This window comes from Procambarus clarkii, chromosome 11, assembly GCF_040958095.1.
Source record: "Procambarus clarkii isolate CNS0578487 chromosome 11, FALCON_Pclarkii_2.0, whole genome shotgun sequence".
NCBI lineage: Eukaryota > Metazoa > Arthropoda > Malacostraca > Decapoda > Cambaridae > Procambarus > Procambarus clarkii.
Genome location: NC_091160.1, coordinates 9,789,990 through 9,808,510, shown reverse-complemented (window position 1 = coordinate 9,808,510; position 18,521 = coordinate 9,789,990). Strand labels below are relative to the sequence as shown.

The window sequence follows — 18,521 nt, the reverse complement described above, 5'->3', positions numbered from 1 at the left end:
CTGGCTTTGCGCCCTGGAGAGGTCACTCCAGACCGACAATCAGAGTGCAATTCCCTAGTCTCTTGAGACTGATGGATGCCTACTACAATATATATATTACACACAAGAAGGTACACTGAGTTTGTGAGAGTACATAACATTGGTATTTTTACATTCTTGCAAAGCCAATAACCCACATAAGTGTTTCGGCCAATTACATGGAGCAACGAGGCAGAAAGACGTACTCACCCGTACTGGCGAATCAGACCTGCATTATATATGCAGTTAGATTTGCAGAAGGCCCACCCTGCAGGAGTAGGGCCGTCTCCCCAGCTCCACTACTCTGCTTTGACTCCTCGCCACCTTCCTTACAAGCACATACCTGCCAGTGATTAGATATATATATATAACCGAGCCATGTATATGTGATAGCTTAAATATGTTTGACCATTTTATGAGTGATAAAATAAGCATTTCGGACTATTTGTGCAGGTAAACAAATATTGGGTCATTATGAAGCTTCGATCTTGTTTGACATTATGACTCGAAACTGGTTTCATTCACTTTGGAACACATGTTTAAAGCATCAATATATAATAATATCAATGAATAGTTGATAAAATATTCTCTCAACTGGTTACTAGCTGTATTAGACAAATACTGACATTAATATCTTCGACAGTAGGTAGTCGCACAATTAGTTGTCCTATCTTGTGTTTACACAGTCTGCTGTTGGGGGGCGGAATCCAAGTCAGTTAATATTACGGATGAAACATTAATCATTACTGTTGTTCTAAAATAAGAACATTATAATGATCTAAATTGAATACAAATTTATCTAAGATTTAATTGTAGTGTTTTTGTTACGTTAAAACTGTTCTGAATTACGGTTATGGTTGTTATTGTAGGTGATGTCTTTATCCATATGAGTGGCACACTTGACCGTATATGTGTGTTTTTGGGTGTAGCGTCCCTGACCCTCAGTGAACTGTAGCATGGTATTGTGCCAGTATACTGTGTTTGTGAGGCCCTCACTATGGTAAGATGTGTCTTTCATCTATGTAACCTCTGTTACAACAAGTAGAAATGGTACAAATGCTTTAAGTGGACAAATTTTGGTTTAATCATGTTGCAGTAATCTTGCTTTTCTTTTTTGGGTATCTGTAAATTGCCCAAATTATTAAGATTAAATTTAGATCAAGTTAAGGCACCTAATTCTTTCCTAATACTGAGATGTTATGTAGTTAATGCTAGAACATTTTCTTTGCAAGATTCGCCCTATACACATCACACTGGTATTCACATGTCCTGGGCAATATGGTGACGACCTCCTCCTTGCAGGGTCAGCTTTCGATCCCCAGATGCTTAGCACTCTCTCAATAATTGTCTTGGAATTAGGCCAAGTCTCTTGTTCCATAGTAGGGCTTAACTTTGTAGTGTAGGCCCAATGGCCAACACTTATTTTTGTATCTGGATAATCATTTTGTATACTGTATGTTGTCATACATTGTAGCCTTGTGCACTTAGATGATTATTATTCGTTATTGTTTTGTAATCCTTCAGTGTGGCCACTTATGATAGTGTACCCAAATAGTGCAGTATCCAAATAACTTATATCCATGCCTTAGGTTAAGTAAATGGTACTCAGGTTTGTTTAAACTGTTACTGGTATATGCTGTTAGGAGTACCAGGCCAACTCAACATTTTATAATTACAGTGGCTTACAATTTGAGAACGTGGTGGAGGCCAAAACCGTCGGTAATTTCAAAGCTCGTCTTAATGAGTGCCTTTTCGCTCCGGCTCTTCTGCTGGATATTGGGTCGGTGACAGAGTACTGGGAAGATGGGACGAGCGTAGCTCTCATCCTGTAACTACACTTAGGTAATTACAACACTCATCCCAACTAGCCTCCCTTTTCTGGTATTAGGTCATTTTGTTTGGTTAGGTGAAAATATTTTGTTAGTGCAGGTACTGTGCATGGTTAGTTTTAGTCTGGAGCGAATTGGAGTAGAGATAATGACAAACTGTGGCTATGCTTGTGTTATGCTTGCAGGTGTCCAATTTTAGCAAGACCTGATCAAATGCCATTTTTAATTGTATGAGAGGTTATAAGGCTTGTATCCTCTCATTTGTATGTACAATTAAGTGCATCATCCTGTAGTTGCTTCACAAAACAAATTTAATACTGTAGTTGCAATGAGGAGAAAGTGCAAAACAGGTATGAATATATAGCACATGAAAGGGTTACAAGGAAAGAATGGGAGTTGAGATAAGGGGGACAGAATGTTGGAACAATGCCCAACCTCTTGAACCATCAGGGATCAAATGCTGACCTGCAAGTAGCGAGGCCTTTGCTGCACCGACAAGTCCAAGTGGCTTTAGGAGTGATCGAGGTATCTATATGCAAATGTCAAACCTGTCTTTGAGAAAGGCATCAATGTTCAAGCAGAACATTGCAGACCAATTACCCAAACTTCACAAATTGACAAGATCACAGAGAATCCTAAGAGAGAACACCATCACTCTTCTTGGCGCATAAACTTGTAAAAGCATCACAACATGATTTTGTTATACTGTAAATAAATCCTGCTTAACTAACTTGCTCACATTTTTGGAAACAGTAACCAACTTCACAGACAAAAACATGCAGTAGATGTAGTGTACGTGGACTTTCTAAAACTTTTGATAACGTACCACATGTAAAAGACTGGCACAGAAACTGGAAGCACATATCTTAAGGTTATCTTGAGATGATTTCGGGGCTTTAGTGTCCCCGCGGCCCGGTCCTCGACCAGGCCTCCACCCCCAGAAAGCAGCCCGTGACAACTGACTAACACCCAGGTACCTATTTTACTGCTAGGTAACAGGGGCATAGGGTGAAAGAAACTCTGCCGATTGTTTCTCGCCGGCGCCCGGGATCGAACCAGGGACCACAGGATCACAAGTCCAGCGTGCTGTCCGCTCGGCTGACCAGCTCCCCATATGGATTACTCCATATGGATTTACTCCATACATGGAGTAAATGGAAAAAGTACTAGAATGGTTGAAACAAAGAAATCAAATGGTCACCTTAAAATAAAAATGACTGACTGGGAAAAGCTGCAAGTTTCCATCTAAACTTAGTACGTAGGTTAAAAAAAAAAAAATACAGTACATTATCTGGATATCCAGATATAGTCTGGATTATTTTATCATATTAACTTTGAAGCCGAGTTTCATTTAGCATATTTGAATTTATGATTAATATTTTGTATTGATTCTTCTGTGTGTCCTTTGCAGAATTCCTTCGATAATTTATTCTATCGGAAATACCGCAACTTCTTCATCTCGGTGTTGATTGTCCTTGTGTTTGCCATCATCCTTTTAGCCTGCATACAGGTGAGTCCTTTTAGCATGCATACAAGTGATTCTCTTTACCCTGCATATAGGTGAGATCCTTTAGCCTGCATACAGGCAAGATCTTTAGCAGCCTTCATTCAGTCAAACCCTTTTAGGCAAGGATGAGTCTCAAAAGCATGGTTCTTCTCCTTAAGGTGTGGCTAAGTCGACACTTGGCTCATCTTGGAGACCTACTCAGGGCTTCACCAGTAAAGGGCATTTCACTATGTTCAATGCTTAAATTTTAATTATTATTGTTATTACACAGAGTAATCACACTAACGTGATGTTTCAATGAGAAAATCTGTAGGAGTGCTTGGGAACACCCACCGCATAGGTTCGAATTCTCATCACAACTCCTATGAATTTTCTCATTATTGTTATTGTTACAATACTGTATATAATGACCTAGGAAAATCTATTGAATGGTTTTAAATATACTGTACTTTAAATTTCTCCTTAGTTTATTTTGGCATAATATAGTTAAGCATGATGTATTATTAACAAGGTGCTTCTGCCCTGCTTTAACTGTTGACTACGGGGCTTTCTCCGGGGAGCCAAGATGCCCGCCTGAGCCTAGAAGCCACCAACCACTGGGAGGAACTAGTAGTGGGTGAGGAAGGAGCCCCTACCCCAACAGACACCAGGGATGACTGCCATTATTTCAACTGCTTCAATGTGTATCGCTGTGGCCGCAGTGGGACCCAACGTATATCAGTGTAAGTCTTTTGGAGGGTGGTGAGATGACGTTTGCTTGAATCTTCATACAGTTTCCTAACATTAATTACATATTACATGTTTAGCAATTCCCGTGGCGCAGTGGTAAGACACTCGCCTGGCGTTTTGCAAGCGCTTTGGCCTGGGTTCGTATCCTGGCCAGGGAGGATTGACGGGGCACCAATCCTCAACTGTTGCTTCTATTCACCCAGCAGTGAATGGGTACCTGGTTGTTAAACGATTTGGTGGGTCATATTCTGTGGAAAATTAAGATTAAGGACTTGCCCGAAACACTGTGCGTGCTAGTGGCTGTACAAGAATGTAAGAACTCTTGTATATATAAATAAAAAAAATAAAAAATAAAATTTAATTATATGAGTACTGCATATTAAATATGAGCATTGGTTGAACAGTATTATATTACTGTAATAGTTTTTGTAAATTTAGACCTGGTAGCAGGTCTAAACCTGATATTTAATTCTCTAAGCTGAGCCTCATACACAATGAACTGAGCCTCATACATAATGAACTGAGCCTTACACATTGTGAACTGAGCCTTACACATTGTGAACTGAGCCTTACACATTGTGAACTGAGCCTTACACATTGTGAACTGAGCCTTACACATTGTGAACTGAGCCTTACACATTATGAACTGAGCCTTACACATTGTGAACTGAGCCTTACACATTGTGAACTGAGCCTTACACATTGTGAACTGAGCCTTACACATTGTGAACTGAGCCTTACACATTGTGAACTGAGCCTTACACACTGTGAACTGATCCTTAGGGGCTCTCTTCAGCATTTCCCCAAGTTTGGTTGAATCTTCCCTCGGTTTTCCTTCATCCCAATCAGCTGTTTTTTCAACAACTGATCAATGTTATTGGTATTTTGTTTACTTCAAGTGGCTGGTCCTTCTCCCTCCCCGATTTTTCTCTCCATCCGTCTTGACTCCAGGCATGGGGACATCTGTGGAATATTCCCTTGATATGCTGAGTTGTCTGTGGGGTTCTCCCCCCCCCCCCCCGTAGATACAACAACGATGTTTTGTCTCTTCTTCTGGCCTTGGCGAAGTATTGCGATTCCTAGTGCTGTGTGTTTTTCCTGGTTCCCCAAGTTGGGTGTCATTGCCTATTAGCCATGCCTCAAATCTTGTTGGGAATATGGAATGTAACATAAAAATTGTCTTTTTCCAATTCCATAATAAAGAAGAGTATTAAAATTGATAACAAAGTTTTAATACTCTTCTTTATTATGTGATTGTTCATATAAGTTGAAATAGGCAATTTTTATAACAAAGTTTTAATACTCTTATTTATTATGCAATTGTTCATATAAAAATTACCTGTTTCAACTTATATGAACAATTGCATAATAAAGAGGAGTATTAAAACTTTCTATTATCAGTATAACTTGTACTTCAGTAAGGAAACTCACAAATTAGGACAAATGCTGTTTAGGAAGGTTACTTTTCTGGGGGACGGAGCCCCTATTGCTCCCCGGAGCTATCCAGGCTGATAGGGATAGTCCTAACTTTTGGCATCAGTTGATGTAGGTGGAGTTCTAGGCCTACCGGGGGCAGTTGCCAGAGCCTGCCCCCCCCCCCAGAGAGGCATGGGTAGCAATGGCCTATAGAAATGCACATATGATTTTGGAGCAGTCTATATCAGCCATCGACTGGGACAGGCACCCAGAAAGGTGAGCGCTTCAAAACAAACCCCTATTCCGGTGAAACCAACGAAAATAACGAAACAAGTGGACAGAACTCCCCCAAGAGCAAATGAACAAACAAGCATGACGTCACACGAGCCGCGCCGCATGTCTACGCAGCTTCCCCTCCCTGGGAGGGGGAAGGGGGAGCCCCAGACCCTCGTGCTGGCGATCCACACCTTCAGTTCCTCAGTTGTTGGGATTAGGCTTAGTCGGTGTGGCTCCAGGTCCAGATTCTCTTTGTCCTGTGCCTGGGTTCAGTACTTCTCTTCAGGGGTGTGCGAACTAGGAGTAATATTTACAGGTACTTGGGCTGCATGCGCTTAGGGCGCTCCCTTCCCTAAGTGCCCTGTAAGTACCACCCTAGGAACTTGGGGTTACCTTCCACAAGTCACCTTGGGATTACCTCTGTTGGTCTTTCGCTGCTTGGCAATTGACTGCCCCGAGTGTTTTGGGGGATTCCTCCCTTGTTTGCCTTGGGGTAAGTGGTAGTTTTTGCACTGGTCGGGGCGCGGGGTACTGCGTAGCTAGTTTTCACCTATAAAAGCGGCCGGGTCTGTTCCCTCTGGGTACCCTGTCCTCTTGCAAGGTTTTTCTTTTCTTTTTCTTTTTGCCTTGGTGTCCCCTCCCCCTTTATATTTGGATTGTTTGTGTTTGGTGGTACCCCCTGCTTCGCCCTCGTGAGTGGACACGTCCCGAGGGTTCAGCTTTAGCAGTGTTGGTTGGTAGCTTGGGCGCTGGTTAGCAGTACCCTGCCTGGGTAAACCCTTAACAGACGCAGTCTAAGGGCCCTGGGAAACCCCACGGGTCGCTTGGGTCCAATGGATGTGACCCCTGAGTCTCCTTTCACTTGTGCAAGTTTGAGGGTTGCTGTGTTCCCTTGTCTCAGGGCGACGCTCTTTGTTTTTGCCTCTGTCATGCTGCCTGCTGGGTCGGTGACTCATTCGACCCAGAGTCCTACGAGCTTTGTTGCTTGTATGTGACTCAGTTCACCCAATCTAATGATGATAATATTAGGGTGCAGGCACCTCGCACATTGCAGGATAGGTTTAGGTTGCTGCAGTGCGGTAGGTTAAATGCTTCCCCGGATGCCCCTGGGCTGCCTCGTTCTTTCCCTGCTGTGGTTCATTCGTTCCCCCCCCCCCTCCCCCCACACTTCCATTTTAAGTGTCTGCGGGCTTCAGGGTCGGGGCAGGGTTTAGAGGTTTCTGAGACTCGGCAGTTTCGGGGGTTGCTCTTCCAGGGTAGCTGCGGAGACATTTGAGTCAGTTTCTCCAGCTGTATCTCCGGGTTCTGACCTGTGGGCCCATTCCCTTCCTGCTATTCCAGCTGCCCCGGCTTTTTTTTGTGAGGCTGGGGCTTTGGAGGACAACTCTGCCCCGGGGCCTGACTGGGAGGTTCCCGGGGTTGGGGAGGAGCTGGCCTGAGGGCCTTGGGCCCCATTGGACCCTGCCTGGGTTTTCCGACCCTCCAAGCAGGGCTTGCTGTTACAACAAGTGGGGTTTTCCTTTCCTCCCTCATCATACGACTTGGATTTGGGTTCGGTTCTGTGTCCCTGCGGGTCCTTCGTTTCTGTCCTTTTGGAGGTTTTCAGCTTCCCGCATCTCTCCGGTTAAGGTGCGGGCGGCCATTGCAGCTTACCTCCTGCGCGACCTGGATTATGCCTCTATAATGGATCCGTCTTCCTTCAGGTTTGGGTCTTCGTCTCCATACTGGGTTCATTATGAGGTTCCAGAGTCGTCCTGGCTAGTGCACTGCTCTTTGTTTTCGCTGGATGCTTGGGACACCTTCTGTCGTACCCGCACGCTTGAGTGGCGTGAAGCATTGACTGTGGTTCAGGTTTACCTGGGGGGCGACTTTGCTCACCTTAATGAGTGCTTTTTTGCTCCGGCTCTTCTGCAGGATGTTGACGCGGTTGAGCTTCATGTGCAGGTTCCCTCCTTGTCGGCAGTGCTTGTTGCTGAGGACTTGCACGCCCAGGGCTCGTTGGCTTCGGTCCTGCGTTTCTTTTCCCTCCTTGAGCTGTCTTCGGATTGACTTGCGGAGGATGTAGAGGCACTTGCGGCTGTTCTTGGGTCTAGCGCCTTGGCCTTGGCTGCTCGTGCATCGTCTGCCCTTTTGAAGCTGTTTGCGCCGGTCCTGCGGGATGCGCTGTTTCAGTTTTTCGCTGTGCACCTCGCATGTTGGCAGGTGGTGCTCACTTCTTCCTTGGAATCCGCTTGGGCCCTGGCTCTTAGATTGTCTTCACCCTTTTGTCCTTTGCTGTTTGCTGCTTCTGCGGTCGAACAGTACCTGTATATCCAGGCGGCCTCTTCCAGCTGCCTCCCGATGTCTGACCTGTTGGTTCTCTGGGGGTCCAGGGTGGGTTCCTCCCGGAGGGGGTCATGCCAGGGCCAACGGTTCCACCCGTCAAGGTGAGCCACAGGTGCCAGTTTCGGAGCTGGTGCAGCCATCGGTCCAGGCTGCGCCTGGTCGGCGCAGTGCTCGCTCTGTGTGCAGGTCAGGTTTTCGTAAGGGGCATCGGCCCATTTGCAGTTCGCCCCATTGATGGGGTGATTGGGGGGGGGGAGGCTTTCTCTGTTCGCTCACGTCTGGTCCCACGATTATTGGGCTTTTCGGGTTGTTTCTTGTGGTCTTCGGTGGCGTTAGGTGGCTCCTCCTTTGGTGGGGGGATCAGGGCTGACAGGGCAGACTTCTTCTCCTGCACTCTTTCGGGTTGTCTTGGAATGGGTGCACTTGGGCGTGGTTGAAACGACAATGTCCCTCAGGTGGGTTTCCCATCTGTTTCCAGTCCCGAAACGGGGCTGTGTGGACCTGCAGTTCATTCTGAACTTGTCCTATTTGAACCCCTGGGTTTTTTGTCCCTCCTTTCGGATGACCACTCGGTCCAAAGGTCTTGCTTCTTTTGGAGCCGGGCAGTTGAATGGTGTCCCTGGACCTCAAGGACGCATATTGGCACGTAATGATTCATCTGAGGTTCAAGGACTGGCTCAGTTTTGATGTGGGGTGTCAGAGTTACCGCTTTCGTTGTCTCCTGTTGGGGTTGAACCTGGCATCTCGCGGATTCACACGTCTTACCCGGGTCATTGTGGCCCGTCTGTGTCTGTTAGGTGTTCGGGGTGTTGGCTTACCTCGACGACTGGCTGGTTTGGGCTCCCAGTCGGTCCGTGTGTTTGCTAGCCAGGGGTGTGGTGCTTTCCCAGCTAGCTGGGTTCGGGTTCCTGGTGAACTGGCGGAAGTCCCATCTGGTTCCCTGCCAGGTTCGGGCCTGGCTGGGCCTCGTGTGGGACTTTCGGACTGCTTCCTTGTCTCTTCCTCTGGAGTCTCTCCTTCGGCTGCTGTCCCGTGTGCGCTGGTTTCTGGGGGGCTCCTGGGTCACTCAGCGGTTGCTCGAGGGTCTGTGCAGGAGCCTGAACTTTGCGATTATGGTCTACCCGCCGGGTCGGGTTTGGCGTCATCGGCTGTTCTGGTTCCTTCGGGGATGTCCCTTCTTCCTCTTTCGCCATCACTGGATTCGGCCCCTGGGGGCGTTATGTCGGCTGCTGCGTTGCCGGCTTCCTCTTCAGGTTTTTCGGGTTTCAGTATCATGGCGCCTACCCAAGCTCTCGCTGGATGCGTTCAGGGTTGAGTCGTCTCTCGGCTGCGGCTTTGTGACCAGGCCAGCCAGGGGCGGTGGGGTTCGTCCTTTCATCGGGCCCACAGCATGGTGCAGGAGTTTGCGGCAGTGTGGTTTGCACTTCGGAGGGTTCAGGTCGCCAGTGGATCGACGATCCAGCTCCATTTGGATTGCTCCCCGGTGGTTGATTGTCTGAACTGAAGGGGGTTCGATGCAGTCCTTGGCTCTTTTGGGTTGGTCGCTTCGGGTGACTTGTCTGCTGAGTTCTCGGGGTTTGGTTCTCCTGGTGGAATTCCTTTCCTTTCCACAGAATGGACGATCGATGCCGATTCTTTCAGTTGGCTCTGCCAGACGTTCAGGCACCCGGAGGAGGACCTCTTCGCGTCGGTGTGATCAAGGCGTCTTCTGGTATATATGGCGCTCTTCCCCGACCACGAGGCTGTCGGGATCGACACCTTTCTGCAGGACTGGTCTAGGTGGGGGTTCCTGTACCTCTTTCCTCCGGTTCAGCTGTTGCTCCAGGTCCTGGCTTGCTTGGAAACTTGCTAGGGGCGAGTTGTCCTCTTGGCCCTGTGGTGGCCGGCCCAGCTTTGGTTTCAGGTGCTGCTTGCCCAGTGTCCGAACCCGGAAGTTTTTCCGCAGCTCCACCTCTTTCAGAAGATCGGCCCGGTCTGTTACGAGCTTGGTTCGCTCTTCACCTCGAGTCCTTGTATTTGGTATTTTTGACTCGAGTTTATCACCATTTGTATGGTGATCAGGTGGCTTCGTCGATGGTGTCCCACCTGTGGGCTTCGTCTTGGCATTAGTATGAAGTTTCCTGGCGGTCCTTCCGTTTCTTTCTGACTCTTCGTCTTTGTACTTCGCTTTCGGTTCGGGTGATGGTGTCCTTTCTCTCATGGTTATTCCAGGACCGTCATCTTATGCGGAATACTGTCGCCTCATATCGTGCGGTGCTGGCGGAGCCGCTTCAGCTCGCTTTTGGTATAGATGTTACTTCTGCGCCGTTTTCGCAAGCTGTCTCGTGCGTTGTTTCACTTCCGGCCTGCTCATGCGCTGCCTGAGCCGTCCAGGTCTTTGGACAGAGTGCTCTCCTATCTTTCTTCTCCTCGGTTTGTTGTGGCCCCTTCGGTTTAGGATTGTTTTTCGAAGGCTCTTTTTTTTCCTGTTGGCATTGGCCCCCAAGGGTTAGGTCGGGGAGCTTCATGCTCTCCTCTGGCACAGGAGTTTCTGCTCTTTCGGTCCGGCAGATAGGTTGTTCGTCTGCAGCCGTCTCCTTTATTTCTTGCGAAGAATGAGACTGCTGCTTTCCGGAGGGGTCCTTGGGTTATTGATGCTTGGTTGGTCAGGCCAGGGGTGCATCATGTTTTGTGTCCGGTTGGGGCTCTCCGCCATTATTTGCGCGCCACGGCTTCTGTGTTCTTGGACGTACTTTGGGTTGATCCGGTTTCCCTTCTTCCCTCTTTGTGGGTACGGGTCTCTCAGATTGTCCGCAGGGTTATTAAGCCTAGCCAGCCTGCGGTCTATCCCCGTGCCCATGACGTTCGTTAGTTTGCTGCTCTTGCTGTCATTTTTGGGAACATGTCCTGGGTTGACATTCGGGCACGGGGTTTTTGGCGGTTGAACAGGGTCCTGGCTGCACGCTACCTCGTGAACGTTCCTGGGCCTAGTCGGGCCTGTGTTGCTTTTGGTCGGCGTCTGCAGCCTGTCTCGACTTCGAGTTGAGGTGTGGAGCACTGACCGCCTCCCGGGTAAGTCCCCTTTTTCCTCAGTCTTTGGTGAAATAGCTCCAGGGAGCCATAAGGGCTCCCCCCAGAAAACCAGCGTTGAATGTAATAAAACGTAATTTTCTGGGTGAGTCCCAGAGGCTCCCCAGCAACCCTCCTTCCTTCCAGTCGACAGTTTTCACGTCTTTTGATAGCTAGTCTCGGAATTGGAGGTATGGATCGCCGGCGCGGTTTTGGGGCTCCCCTTTCCCCCTCCCAAGGAGGGGGGAGCTGCGCAGACATGCGGCGCAGCTCGTGTGACGTCATGCTTGTTTGCTCTTTTCCCTTGGGGGAGTTCTGTCCACTTGTTTTGTTATTTTTATTGGTTTCACCAGAATAGGGGTTTGTTTTGAGGCGCTTACCTTTCTGGGTGCCTGTCTGGGTCGAAGGCAGATATAGAATGTTCCAAAATCTCATGTGCATTTCTATAGGCCATTGCTCCTTGTGCCTCTCTGAAGGGGCCAGGTTCTGGCCGTGGTTCCCGGTAGGCCTAGAACTCCACCCACATCGACTGATGCCAAAAGTTAGGACTATCCCTATCAGCCTGGATAGCTCCGGGGAGCCTCTGGGACTCGCACAGAAAATGACGTTTCATTACATTCAGCACTGGTTTTTTCGGGTACTGTATTATATTACTATAGTGCAGGTACAAAATTCTGTAATTGGTGTCCATATCAACAGGTACGTTTATCCCATGACTCGCTACGTGGATGAAGACCACATAGCCATCAAGCCAATGTCTCGCGAGTTCTTTGAAATCATCGACACCATACTCAACTCCGAGTATTATACTCCCAATCCTCACGATGCGTGCATCCTCGTTCCTCCAGTAGACACATTGAATGATAATAACCTGAGGAAGGATAAGATCGCTCAGACACTGGCCATGCTTCCTTAGTAAGTGAATTTTGCTTTTATCACTATTCAGTGCCAATATGTGTTTTCTTAGCACCATTAAAAAGACCATGTAACATGAACACTTCATTATCATACAAAATCTTATTTTGACACCATCTTCTGTTAATGAAATACAGTACTTGCCTACCATCTTGGCTGTCATTTCTTTGATGAATGTATAAATATTGCTGCTGGTTACCATTGGCTGTTTACAAAAATATACTTGACTATGACAGTAAATGTTGGTGGAAAGCCTGAATATAGAGAACTAAGGAATTTACAGCATTGCAATAAGGAGAGGCATTAAGAGTTTATAAGGTTAATGGAGAGATGAAGGAAGTGATGTGATGTTCCATTGAGTTTGGTTGGGTACAAATAGGGGTTGCTGTACATAAGCCAATTGCCCTTCTGCATTGTTATGTTCTCTTGCGTGTGGATTGTCGAGGGGCATAGCCATTTGAGTGTAGGGTCAGCCGTGTGTCGTGGATTGTGTTGGTGAGATGCATAGTCGCTCAGTACCAAGTATGTTAGCATGTGTTAGCATTAACATTGGTGTGCTCATTAACAAAGACCCGGGGGGAAGCAAACACGGGGTCTACTCGGGAGGAGCATTTCTTTCCAATTGATGCTCTATTTTTACTCTAGGAAAAAATCTGATTATTATTTGAGTGTGGAAACAAGCAAAAGTATATATTCATAATTTTTAGTAAGACAAGTGATGCCAAACTTCATGAAAGATAAAAACAAAAATTAAATTTGTTTAAAATTTGGATGGGGTTCAGAATGCTACTGAGCTGAATTTCAAGGTTATACTGTACAGTATGTAGTAATTGGGTCTTGTACTGTACTTATTTAACCCATGATTAAATTTTAGATTTTTTCCATTATTTTTTATATTTTTTATATTATGTAAGGTCTTTCATGTCTGGTAGACAGTTCTAGTTAAAGCGTATACAACCAAACTGCAGATGCCAATATATATATATTAACTGCAGTACAAATATTTTAAAACTGCAGTACAGTAGTGTAATTACAAAGATACACCCAACATTACAAAGGCTGCTTACCAAATGTTAGCGAGAGAGGTAAACTAATGTGTTTTTGGCTAACTTTTGAGCCAGTACAGTAATTGCTTGAGGCCAAGACAGAAATGGTTGGGCACATTTTCTTTCACCTAATGCCTCTGTTGCCCTAGTAGTAAGTATACCCGAGAGTCGAGCAACTGTTGTGGGTTGCATCGAGGGGGAAGGTCAGTATATTTATATACATACACAGGCTTTCTATCCCCAACAACATGAATTATTATATACATTAAAGCCATGTACACCCTCCACTAGTTTAGACTGTAATTTGCTTAGCTAATTGAATTTTTGGGTTCAGTTCCTGAACCTATTATATGCCTTTATAATTTTGGGAATAGGTTTGGGATGCATAATAATAAATGAACTAAACTAGAGTGCAGTCATATTGATTTTTTTTATAATGTTGAATATAATTTTGGTTATATTCCACAGCTGGTCAGAGGGTGAAAACCATCTCCTCTTCACCATGTTGCCGGGAACACCTCCAATATTTGATACAACACTGAACTTGGCACATGGCAAGGCACTCATGGCTGGCGGAGGATTTTCCTCGTTTACATATCGTCGGGGATATGACGTCTCCCTACCCGTGTATAACCCAGCCCACCAAGACTCCCCTGTAGGAAGAAAGCCAGTGTAAGCCTGGCGATTTCCAAATCATTGGGTTTTCCCTTGTGCCCAAATACAGAAGCGCCACTCTAAGGCTGAGTCGTGATAAACTTATGGAGCAGATGTGTAAATTTGTGGCTCTCAGATAGTGTACTTTTTTTTTTTATCAAAGTTGAATATTACAGTAAGCTCTTGATTACATACCTGGTTTTGATTCATTATTAGAGTTGTATCTTTTATGTGTTAAGTTTTGAAGAATATATATTATACTAGGAGGGGTCCCTGGGATAGTCTCTCCTCACACCCCTCCATTCCAACTTTCTTCTTTCCTCCTCTTCCCTCCCCTCATTACTCCCCTTTTCTTGCTCTTTCCCTTCTCCTCCTCTTCCCTTTTGTCTCCCCCTTCACCCTAATCTCCCTTCCATCTTGAAACAGATTGAAATTTTAATTTATATACTGTATATATAAAGTAAATCATTACAGTGCATGGGTAAGTGGCAGGAATAATGTTAGAGAGAATGGACCACAAATGTTAACCCTTGTGTTGCTCAGGGCTAATTAGCATTTGTCACCCACAGGCATATACCAAAAAAAAAATTATTTTTTCTTCTAAACCTGTTAATTTGTGTTCTCTGATCATGTGAAAAATTATAAAAAAGTCGTAAGTGGCATATATTGCCCGCTATAGGGCGGGGAAGTCTGGCAAAAAACAGGCGCTGACTCAGCGTGCGTCCTAGATGGTCTGTTGCTCCCAGCTGTCAGGCAGGAGTGGCCACAAAGAGATAATTACCTAATTATTTCAATGTCTCTGATTTTTTGTTGTTTTTGCTGTAATATTACTCAATAGTGTGTAGTGTGATATATTTATATAATAAAATGAGTGAATCATCGATGTACTCAAAAATATGGTGTGCATATTGCTGATTCAATTATTATGTTCATCAAACAGTGAACAAATACTCTGTCGGTTATTACACTATATACACAGGTTATATGTATCTGCATGTTTTGTTCACCATAACGAACCACTAAGTTGGTATTGTGAGTCAAATCAGGATACGAACTTTTCATTGGGATACGAGTTTGTTGATACGCGTACGGCCGACCTAGAGCGTGGTGGCATGGCGATCGCGCCTCAGTTTACCAGTGCCTCACGCCCAGTGACTATCCCGCCTGAATTCTTCACAAGAATTTACAGTTTTTTGTCAGATTTTTGGCCATTTGAGCATAAAAGTTGTTATTGTATATCTCGTCATGGGGTCCCAAGAAAGCCAGTGGTAAGGTTCAAAGCAAGAAATCACATGTGTGAAAGATGCATAGAGGAAAAGCGAGATCATTCATAAGCATGAAAAATGGTACTCGTGTTGTTGAATTAGCTAGGCAGTACAACAAATCTTCAGGGAAGGAAGAGGAGGCAGTAGAGAATGTGAATGTCCCTTCCTCATTAATTAAGAAAATGTGTGCAATATGGGAAGGACTGCAAAGTTTTGCTGAAAAGAATCACCCAGATAAAGCTGTAGTAGGCCATTGCATTGATCTTTTTAATGACAATGTGATGCCTCACTACAGACAAGTGTTGCAAAGAAGGGAAAAACAATCTTCAATGGAATGTTTCCTTGTGAGAAAAGTGAGAAAATCAAGCCACAACCAACCACAACCAGGATCTAGTTGAGCCACAACCAGGACCTAGTGGAGCCACAACCAGGACCTAGTGGAGCCACAACCAGGACCTAGTGGTATGCAGACAAAATGTGCCAGAGAGTGCACCCCAGAAAAATCATCACTGTCTGATGTTATAATGGAAGGGGACTCCCCTTCCAAACAGTAACACCTCTCCTCCTCCCCTCCTCACTATCTTCCATACGTCAACAGGAGTCATCTGCAAGGGTAAGTAATAACTTGAACATACTTTTATAGTGAAGATTTGGGTGAATTAAGTATAAAATTTACTTTGAAGTGAAGTTTTTGGGGAGTCAGGAATGGATTAATTCATTTCCCATTATTTCTTATGAGGAATTTTGCTTCGGTTTATGAATTTTCGGGTTACGAACCGTCTACAGGAATGGATTAAATTCTTAAACCGAGGTACCCCTGTATTGTATTTATAATAGACCTACAAAAGTGAGGCTCATTAGGAAGTGGTGTTTTAGGTATTACATCAGACGATTGTCTCGGTTTCTCTCTCAACAGCTCACACACGAGAAAATGGCAAAATTATCATTAAGTATTGTATATGATTGTTCTGTATTTCATATTTGCTACTGCAAGCAAGAAGCGCATGAATTTTAAATTGTTTGTGTACACACAACAGGGCGTCCCGTCGCTGGTTTGTGGTATCATCACAGATCAACCTCCATCGAGACTACCGTGAGGATCTGGAGGGCCAGCATAAGAACAGACAGATGCAGCATAATGATTTGCTCATCTTGGACAAGTGTCAGCCCTTCACTAACCTCACAGTCAGGTGTCATGGGTCGAAGATATTTTCCTACCCAGAGGTGCTAAGGGTAAGAGCTTGAGGATGCGCACAAATTATTTCATGTTTGCATTCAGCAAAACATTTTTACTTATACTTATTAGTGGATAATTTTGGATTTTGGATAGCTGGTTACATCCTCTCGTCTAATACATTACATTTGTTAACGAATCAACAATCCCTTAAAAATGCGATATACAGTACTGTATTGGTGAAAGTCAAAGCACTGTAATATTGATGTTTTCTGTTTCTTGGCCTTGATAAGTGTGCTTCAGGCCGGGCTCGGGGAGTAGAACAACTCCCAGAGCCTTCGCCAGGTATGCTCCAGATAGGATAGGTGGATTGCTTGGGTTCATTTGTTTCTGGTAAGGCATTTTTTTTTTTTTAGCAAATGTAGAGAACAAACTGGGTTTACTTGCTCTAGAATGTAAAACAGCTTTTGTATGTTACTTGTAAGAAGCCTGTTCATGAAATTAAAGAATGGTGATACCTGCTTGATGGGGTTCTGGGAGTTGTTCTACTCCCCAGGCCTGGCCTGAGGCCATGCTTGACTTGTGAGAGTTTGGCTATTATATATTATATAAGTATATTATATAAGGCTATTATATAATATATAAAAGATTAATGACAATGACACATGCCAGTTAATTTGTAAAAATAAGGATGAAGGAATAAAGAGCATAAGGAATGAGAGACTATAAATGCTAGAAAAGTGGGGGTTTCCCCCTCCAATATCTCTCTCAAGTAGTATTAAGCAATCAGTGAAGTAGATTTAGCTTTAATCTTCAAGACATGAAAAAATATATAGATTTAATTATAAAAGAATAAAATATATTAAATATATCTCGCTACAATTCTGGAGAATTTTAAAAGTGAGCATGAGCAAGGGGATGAAAAATAAACGTATATTTGTGTAAAAGGAAGATCATTGAAGAGACATGAAAATACATTGAATCATTGAGCAGTTATTGTAATTTTGTTCATTAAATTAACCATGTGTTTGCTACTAACAAATTTGCATAAGGTGGAAATTAAAAAAAAAAAAGGCACTGAATGTAATGAAATGCTTCTTTCTGGAAGAGCCTCAGTGGTTCCATGTAGCTATCTTGCTGATCGCAAATGGAGCAATAGATTGCTCAATTCTAAAAGGTCCTGTTAGTTGAAGAAATTTTGTTTGGTCCACAGGGACTAGAGCCAGAACCTATTCCCCTTATAGAGGCACAGGGTGGAGTGAGAGTTCTCTACCTCATTGGAAAAAAAGCCTCTTGAAAGTTAGCGAAGCTTTAAAGACAGCCGGAAGGTTCACAGAAAATGAAGCCTTGAAACTGCCCAGTAACTGCAAATAATTCACACAGAACTAAAACCAGCTTTAAACTCGTTAGTACTGATTAACACCACCAGGTAGCCAAGCCTCGGCCAACAGCTGACTCCCCAGCTTGGTCCAGGAGCTAATGATCAACAACTCCATGATGAAGCAACAATCCTGGAGAGAGGGAGGAGGAAGAATGAGGGAGTCACCAGGGCTTCTCCAGAAAGAGGCATTTCATAATACTGGTATTCTATGGTGATTTTCATGGGGGGAGCTCCCCAGTGGCTCCCTGAAGCTAAGAAGAAAAATGGGTCTTCCCAGGGAGGAGGAGAGGCAGGAGACACCATGATGAACAGAATCCAGGCTAGGAAACACTGTCCAAGTAACATAACCAATTGAGATCAGGAACAGTGACTAAATACTGATCCATAAGAATCCTGTTAGAATGCCAAAACCAATGAGCCCAAATATCAACCCAGAACCTGTGAGAAAAGACTGCAACCAAAGCCTCATTCTTGTGAATATCTTGGGCGATCAGAACATGATATTTGTGGAGGGTAGACCACAAACTGGCTAGACTTGATGACATTGTGGACAACCTGAGTGTGTGTGAAGTGTGACAACACTTCAAAAACTCCAGATGTGAAGAGCAGAGCAGTTCAAACTAGTGAAGTACCTGTACATCGCTGGGCCAATCTGGTGATAAGAGACTGAGCCAAGGAAAAAAGCTCGGGTTTGGACACAGGACCAGAAGAGCCAGAAACGAAGGCTGGGCTGGCCACTAAAGAACCCAGAAGGATCACCTTCCCCAAGTATGACTCCAGACTGGACAGCACCCTGAGCCACAATTGAATGCGGAAAAGGTAAATGCACCTCGACCAGTCCATTCACAAGGCATCCACCATGAGAGCCTCGTGATTGGAGATTGAGGCCACGTAAGGGAGAAGGTGCTGGTTCCATGCTGATGTGAAGAAGTTCACCT

General features: G+C 44.9%; 1 protein-coding gene across 1 annotated transcript; it reads left to right on the top strand.

Moving 5' to 3' along the window:
* The first annotated feature begins 3,871 nt into the window (after nucleotides 1-3,871).
* Nucleotides 3,872-16,307, top strand: LOC138363789 (exostosin-2-like). Its single transcript, XM_069323167.1, has 4 exons — nucleotides 3,872-4,076; nucleotides 11,848-12,063; nucleotides 13,578-13,781; nucleotides 16,066-16,307. The coding sequence occupies exons 2-4, from the start codon at nucleotides 11,861-11,863 to the stop codon at nucleotides 16,271-16,273; spliced, it is 615 nt and encodes a 204-aa protein (XP_069179268.1). The 5' UTR covers nucleotides 3,872-4,076; nucleotides 11,848-11,860; the 3' UTR covers nucleotides 16,274-16,307.
* Nucleotides 16,308-18,521: the final 2,214 nt, after the last annotated feature.